This window comes from Enhydra lutris, unplaced genomic scaffold, assembly GCF_002288905.1.
Source record: "Enhydra lutris kenyoni isolate GAN:26980312 unplaced genomic scaffold, ASM228890v2 scaffoldscaffold22, whole genome shotgun sequence".
Classification (NCBI taxonomy): Eukaryota; Metazoa; Chordata; class Mammalia; order Carnivora; family Mustelidae; genus Enhydra; species Enhydra lutris.
The window spans coordinates 33670943-33679277 of NW_019154106.1; the positions used below are offsets into that span (position 1 = coordinate 33670943).

The following is an 8335-nucleotide window of genomic DNA, read 5'->3' on the forward strand; positions in this document are numbered from 1 at the left end:
TGTGTTAAAGTGGAGGAGGCTGGGTGGAGCCTCTTTCACAGGATTTTGAGGGAAAGTACCTCCACCTACCAAACACTTCCCAAAGGGTGAACGGTTGTCTCAGGTCAGATGAGCTACTACTCCCTCTTCCTTGAAAGGAGGATGAGTTCAGATACAGAGATAAATGTGAAAGCTTTCTCTTAACACTCCCTGAGGGGGGGAGGGGGATGAAAATAGTTAATTACTTAATTAAAAAAATTTTTTAAACTTCTTGTGATATTTGGGATATTATAAGACATAAATGTTGCAGAGATGGCTTGTTAGGTCTATGAATGTCTCAGTGATTTAAAGTGCTTTATGGGATATATCAAACTTCATGACAGTTCAGAAGGATAAATCAGAACGTGTGTTTTAGGCAATTGTAATAACATAGTTTTCTTGTGCTCTATAAACAGCATTTCATTTTTCTTTACTAATTTTAAAATAAAATAGTTGTCATTTTGACATAACTAGCCTGTCAAAGCCCCTTATTAGAACATACAATTTAGTTACTAAATTAGTTGTTGCAATCCTAGTGTAAGTTTCACAGGGTTTTATTGGATATGGCTTTGTATATATTTAACATCCATGTGGTTTTGCTCTCCCTTCACTATCTTATTGAATAACCTTTGTCAGGTCAATCGAACATTTTGACATCTCAATTTCTCTAGATGAAAAGTGGGTATAATTATACCTATCTTAACCTTCTTCATCAGGTTGCCCTTGAAAGCCATAATGTGGGAAAAAATAGATGTATACATGCATACGTGTACATGTATAATTTTCAAAAGCTGTATTAGAACTAGGAAAGAGGAAGAAAAGGACCTCTTATTTATTGAAGGCCAGGCCAACTATGTACCTCATGACCCGAGCCGAAGGCAGAGGCTTAACCCACTGAGCCACCCAGGCGCCCCCCTCATATATATAATTTTACTTAAACTACACCATGCTATGAAATAGGCATTAATATCCACAGGCGAGAAAATGAAATTTATATGGGTTTAAGCTGCTTTCTCAAAAAAGAACGGCAAGTCATGAACCCTAAATTAAAACCATAGTTTATATCATTCCAAGCCTTCAGTATATCAGGTACTCTTCATGTATGAGACACTGTAATTAATATATATATGTATACACACACACACACACACACACACACACACACACACACACATACCCATATCTATATATGTATGTATGTATCTATCTATCTATCTATCTATCACTATTTGGGTTTACCAGATATTTAATAAAAGAAATTGAAGTGTGTTGTTTTTAAAATAGCCTAGTCCAATGTCTAAAGTAGCTAAGAAATAGAAATCTTTTCAATTTGGTTCAATTCAATTTTGGTACCAGATTTAATTATTCTAGATTAACCTTCTTTAGCTTTTCTCTAAATCCATAGCATATGAGAATAGGGTGTTTTCTAAATTGTCTTTTATTTCTCTCTCTTGTTTTAGGTGCTTTTAAGCCCTGCGAATATTTACTGGGAAGTTGGATGATCCGTCTTACTGTGTGGTTCATTTTCTTGGTTGCGTTGTTTTTCAACCTGCTTGTCATTTTAACAACATTCGCATCTTGTTCACCGCTGCCTTCCTCCAAATTGTTCATAGGCCTGATTTCTGTATCCAACTTATTCATGGGAGCTTATACCGGCATCTTAACTTTTCTGGATGCTGTGTCCTGGGGCAGATTTGCTGAATTTGGCATTTGGTGGGAGATTGGCAGTGGGTGCAGAATAGCTGGGTTTCTTGCTATTTTCTCCTCAGAAAGTGCCATATTTTTATTAATGTTGGCAGCTGTCGAAAGAAGCTTATCTGCAAAAGATATAATGAAAAATGGGAAAAGCAATCATCTCAAACAGTTCCAGATTGCTGCCCTTTTTGCTTTTCTGGGAGCGGCAGTGGCAGGATGTTTTCCGCTTTTCCATAGAGGGGAATATTCTGCATCACCCCTTTGTTTGCCATTCCCCACAGGAGAAACGCCATCGTTAGGATTTACTGTAACCTTAGTGCTATTAAACTCATTAGCGTTCTTATTAATGGCAATTATCTACACCAAACTTTACTGCAACTTGGAAAAAGAGGACCTTTCAGAGAACTCACATTCTAGCATGATAAAGCATGTCGCGTGGCTCATCTTCACCAACTGCATCTTTTTCTGCCCTGTTGCGTTTTTCTCATTTGCGCCACTAATCACTGCAATCTCCATCAGCCCTGAAATAATGAAGTCTGTTACTCTGATATTTTTCCCATTGCCCGCATGCCTGAATCCGGTCCTATATGTTTTCTTCAACCCAAAGTTTAAAGAAGACTGGAAGTTACTGAAGCGACACATTACCAAGAAAAGCGGATCGGTTTCAGTGTCCATCAGTAGCCAAGCCGGCTGTGTAGAACAGGATTTCTTCTATGACTGTGGCATGTACTCACATTTGCAGGGTAACCTGACTGTGTGTGACTGCTGTGAATCCTTTCTTTTGACAAAGCCAGTGTCATGCAAACACTTAATAAAATCACACAGCTGTCCTGCATTGGCAGTGGGTTCTTGCCAAAGACCAGACAGCTATTGGTCTGACTGTGGCACACAATCGGCCCACTCTGATTATGCAGATGAAGAAGATTCCTTTGTCTCCGATAGCTCTGACCAGGTGCAGGCCTGTGGACGAGCCTGCTTCTATCAGAGTCGAGGATTCCCTTTGGTGCGCTATGCTTACAATCTACCAAGAGTTAAAGACTGAATTGACATGTTTGTAACTTTCCCCCATCAACCAAAATCACAGCATTTATAGACTGAACCCTAGTCTGCTCTTTCATCTGGGAAGCACTTCTGTGATCACTGCCTGGTGTGTCACTTAGAAGGAGGAGAAGGTGGCAGTTTATTTCTTAAACCAGACATTTTCAGAGAACAAGTGCCTAAACTGTAAATCGATGAAAAATGCAATGTCCAAGCAATGTGTGGTCTATTTGGAACAAATGTATAACTTGAAAAAGATTTTATGTATATCATAGCAATATAACGTTAGGCTTTCCTGATCCGTAAGAAGCAAATTTAAACCTTTTCAGAATTAAGCACAAGATGAAGAACAGCTGTTAATATTTTTTTAAGAATATTTGAAAATGTGATTTTATGTAACTAAGAAAAAGTCTTGCTAATTTTACCTAATGTTGCATCATTAATCTCAGGACAACTTACTGCAGGGCCAAAAAAGGGATTGTCTCCCAGGTAGAACTGTGAGAGTAGAAGAGTAGGCATTATCACCCAATTGCATTTTCAGGTCCCATCTTTGACATAATAGCATCATAAATTTTGTTTAAGTGACTTATAAATCTAAAACCTGAAGATGTTTTTAAAACAATATTAACAACTGTTAGATTTTAAAAGAATAGCTGAACATTTTGTTTTCAGACATTACGCATCTCTTTGGTACAATCACAGTGATTTTTTTCCTCAATGTCTTGTGACCACACTAGGAAGAAGTAAAGGACTAATTGTTGTGTGGGTTTGGTAGATGTGGATAAACTACTAACTAATATGGGGTTTGAATAGCATCTGAGGGATCTGATGGCTCCATGGAATGTTCTCATTCATAAAGAGTTCTTTAATAACATTGGCTGTACCAACATTATCCAATTTTGTTGGTATGTTATCTACAGATAGTTTGAATTATACAGAAGATAAACTGGTAAATTATTGTGTCAAGGTGGAAGAAATTGGGAGTAATTATTGACACAAAGCACTTATCATGGTTTCTTAGTGAGCCGGATTCTCCTAAACCTGTGCTGTTATCTGGTAGCTTCCATACATTTCCCCCTTACTGTGATTTAAACACAAAAGAGCCTATGCAACAGTTCAGAAATTGTGTTCTTGTGAGACAAAACAAATGTGTTGTCAAAGAAAAAGAAAAAGGAATAAAGCTTAGGCCTATGTCTTTAACAATTTAAAAATTTTACTTGATTCTTATCTATGGACTTTTGACATGTCACTATGTGGAGTCTTAAAGTTATAAATGTTCAGTGTGTTTTTTGAACAATATGCTAAATCAATAGCAAACCCACTGCCATATTAGTTCTTTAGGATATACTAAAAAACATTAAGCTAGATTGCAGTTTAATAATTAAACTGTATATACTGTGCATATAATGAATTTTTATCTTATGTAAATTATTTTTAGAACACAAGTTGGGAAATGTGGCTTCTGTTCATTTCGTTTAATTAAAGCTACCTCCTAAACTATAGTGTCTGCCAGTAGCAGAAAGTTAAATTGTGGTTTATATACTTTTTTGCATTGTAAATAGTCTTGGTTGTACATTGTCAGTGTAATAAAAACAGAATCTTTGTATATCAAAATCATGTAGTTTGTATAAAATGTGGGAGGGATTTATTTACAGTGTGTTGTAATTTTGTAGGGCCAACTATTCACAAGTTTTTAAAGTTGCTATCATGTTTGTATATTTACACATCTGATAAATATTAAATCATAACTTGGTAAAAATATGTAGCTAAAAGTTTTTTTTTTCTCCAAAATTCAAGTCACTGAAAACTTTGCATTCATTTAAAATATAGATGAGCAGGTATCTAAAATGTGTGGTAAATCATGCATTTACCACATTTATTTCTAGTGGGAGATACACTATTGTAAGCTGTGTTTTGAATTATTAAAGTTCTAGAAATCTAGCAATCTATTTTGCCTTAATTTGTAACTAGGTATGTTAATGAATTTGCTTAATGTTAAAGTAGGCGAATTAAACTATTTTTTTAAACATAGAATTTATTATTTGTTTCAGGGTTACAGGTCTGTGATTCATCAGTCTTAACAATTCACAGCACTCACTATAGCACATACCCTCCCCAATGTCCATCACCCAGCCACCCCATCTCTTCCACCCCCTCCCCTCTAGCAATCCTCAATTTGTTTCCTGAGATTAAGAGTCTCTTATGGTTTGTCTCCCTCTCTGGTCTCATCCCGTTTAAGTGAAGAGTATTAGAAGAAATGTTCGAAGAACACTGCTGATATATACAAGTAAGATTTTATTTTATCTTAAGTCTGAACCATACTCATGGAAAAAAAAAACTGTGAAATTTAAGAGAATACCATGAATTAGATCTTTATTTAAAAGCAAATGATTGGTGCTGCGGGGGGGGGGGGGGGGCGTTGCCTGATTGGCTCAGTAGCTGGTGCATGTGACTCGATCTCAGGGTCGTGAGTTTGAGCCCTACATTGGATGAAGAAATTACTTAGAAATAAGATCTTAAAAAAACAGCAACAACAACAACAACAACAAATGATTGGGGTGCCTGACTGGCTTAGTTGATGGAACATGAAACTCTTGATCTCAGGGTTATAAAGTTCTAGCCCTGTGTTTAATATAGAGATTGCTTAAATAAATAAAAGCAAATGATTTAAAATCCTGCATGATACCAAATGTAGTCAGTTGCCGAAATGTTTAGATATAAATATTCACAATCATGAAGCCCTCATTTTATAAATGAGAAAATAGAGGGCTTGAGGAAATTCAAATGAATACTTAACAAATTAGAAACCAAACCAGCACCCAGTTCCTTTTGAGACCTAGTTGTTTGGTTTTGTTCATTTGTTTTAAACTTAAGTATATGTCTAGAATTCCCATAACAAAAAGTGGAATAGTGTAATTATTCCTCCCATCCCTTCAGCCTTTAGCCCAGGTACCCATCACCCAAATGTGGCAATTATCAACAGCACATGGTAAATCTTGTTTCATCTCCACCCCGTTCACCTATTTACTAACTCCCTCTAATCCATCTGCCCTTTGGATTAGTATTATATATTTAAGATTTATTTATCTTAGAGAGAATTTTAAGCAGTCTCTGTGCTGAGCGCGAAGCCCAATGCCAAGTCCAAAATCCCACGACTTTGACACAATGGCCTGAGCCAAAACCAAGAGTTGAAGCCAAATCAATTGTGCCATCCAGGGATACCTGCCCCTTGGATTATTTTGAAGTGAATCTAAGGCACTTCATCTGTAAATATTTCAATATGTCCAGGGATAAATTTTTAAAAGTTGCCCAATATATTCTTACAAGGCTAAGTGGTAATGGTGTTACTTTTTTAACAAAGTCAGACAGGGATTTTTAAGCAAAAGTTACTCTTATAACAAGGTTACAAAGCCAGAAAAAAAAAAAAAAGTTATCTAGAATATATACCATGAAAGTGAAAATAAATGAGTAGTAAGAAGTTACTAAGTTAACACCCAAAAACTCAAGGGGAGAGGCCTTCTTTTGAGCTTATTTATACATTTATGTATAATTCTACCAAACTTGAGGGGTGCCTGGGTGGCTCCGTTGGTTAAGTGTCTGCCCTCGGCTCAGGTCACCATCTCAGGGTCCTGGGATGGAGTCCCACTGTCTGGTTCCCTGCTCAGTGGGGAGTCTGCTTCTCCCCCCACCCCCCTCCCCCCCCCCCCCTTCTCTCTCTCAAAAAAAAAAAAAAAAAAAAAAAAAAAAAAAAAAATCTTAAAAATGTCTACCAAACTTGATTATGGCTTTGCACTCTCAGCAATGACAAGACACTAAAGAGACCACATGATTCAATTATGTTCACGTAGCAGCACCCATACCATGCATCTCTTTGCTTCATTATTTCCAGTGTTGCTATGGCATAATGTAGTAGTTGGTCATTATTTTAGGATTCTGAGGCATCAAGGAAAAGACATAATTTGTTTCATAAAACATTTTGAGGAGGCAGAGAAGTATATGACATTTTAGCTTCTGATACCAAGAGGCTAAAGTGGAAAAGTTTGGGAGTTTAAATGACACAATTTATCATTTACCGTTTTCTCTGTCAGGTCCTGTGCCAGAAACTTTATTATTAATGAGATAATATGACTGGGAGGTAGGTTATTTCCCTATGTTACAAAGGAGTAAGTTAGGACTTACAAAAGCCAAACAGCTTGTTTAAGGAAACCAAGTAAGAAAAAAAAATCACTGATTCAAATCCAGGTCACTTTTTTTTTTTTTTTTTTTTTTTTTTTACTAAGACTTGTGCTTTTTCCTATTTTGCTTCAGGTATGTCAGATTATGTCTTTTGGGAATAGCTTAAATTTACCTCCTATGAAGCCCTGTAGTGGCCCTAGGCCTTTTGATGCTGTTACTGATTCTAAGGAGGTTCTCATAAATGGTTTTAACCAGATATGCTAAAATTTAATAACTGGGGTAGAGAATGTAAACTAAGCCACTTTTATTTTTTGATTAATTTTATTACTCAGTTAAATCCAATTTCTTCCATTTCCATTTTGTTCTTACTGAAAATTTTAACAAAATTAACAAAAGTTAGCATTGCATTAAAACAGTTTTAACCACTTGATATTTTATTAACTATAGCTACTGCCTTCTGAATTGCCCTCGGTTGCTATTATTTCTACCATATCTAATTCTCCTATGTCAACTTTTGCAGATCTAAATTTCATCACGGACTTTCTATCACTCTGGTCAATAACAAAATTTGTGTGCTATTTTGGCCTCTGTCAGTTTTCACTCTGATATTTCTACTAGCAATATGCATTATGACATAAATAGGACAAAAAGCCCTATTTATTTACAACTGTACAGAGTTTTGTGAGCAGGAGTAAAGCATCCAGCTTTATTGTCTATCACCTCTTGCTTGCTACCTTCATCCCTATTCCCAATCCCTGAGAGGACAGGGCTCCTTCCGAGGCCCCACAAAACATTTTTGTTATGAATAAAATGTGTTACCACAGAATATTTTAATGGTATGATGCTATACCATATAATAATGAACGTGTGACGGTAGGGTTTTTTTTCTCCTCTATCTCTAGTGCTTAGCAGAGGCCCTAGTAAACTAGAGGCTCAAAAGACCTCAAAATTGACACGCACAGACAAGCTAGTTACCTGAAGTTTCCGGGCAAACAAGGTGCTACCGAACAACTGAAGATCGTCCCCGAAGTGCATTCTTGAATACACTCGGAAACTTGCACAAAGTTCGCTCTCCCCTCCTCATAAAACATGGCTGCGTGCTGAAAGAAATCACGACTGAGCCTTATAACCCTGACCTCGAAAGGATACGGGGTTAGTTTTGGCTTCCGCCTCTTGCTCTGCCTTGCTCAGTGACCGCACAGTTCTAGCACAGGAACTGCTGCGCCACAGCAGACAAGGGACGCGCGCTCTCGGAGCCGTCAGCCGGGAGCGGGAGCCGGAGCGGGAGCGGGAGCTCGGGGGGGGGGGGGGGGGGGGGGGGGGGGGGGGGGGGGGGGTAGGCCTCCCCCCCCACGGGCGCCGACAGGGGGGGGGGGGGGGGGGGGGGGGGGGGGGGGGGGCGGGGGGC

At 37.9% G+C, this 8335-nt stretch overlaps 1 protein-coding gene across 2 annotated transcripts in view; it reads left to right on the forward strand.

Annotated features, from left to right (window-relative positions):
- The window catches only part of LOC111150173 (leucine rich repeat containing G protein-coupled receptor 4), a 102995-nt gene extending 98485 nt beyond the window's left edge, over window positions 1-4510 (forward strand). For both annotated transcript variants that reach the window (XM_022507572.1, XM_022507571.1), the window contains one exon: window positions 1479-4510. In XM_022507572.1, the coding sequence (XP_022363280.1) occupies window positions 1479-2755 (1277 nt within the window). In that variant the 3' untranslated portion in view covers window positions 2756-4510. The remainder of the gene's footprint in view (window positions 1-1478) is intronic.
- The last annotated feature ends 3825 nt before the right edge of the window (window positions 4511-8335 follow it).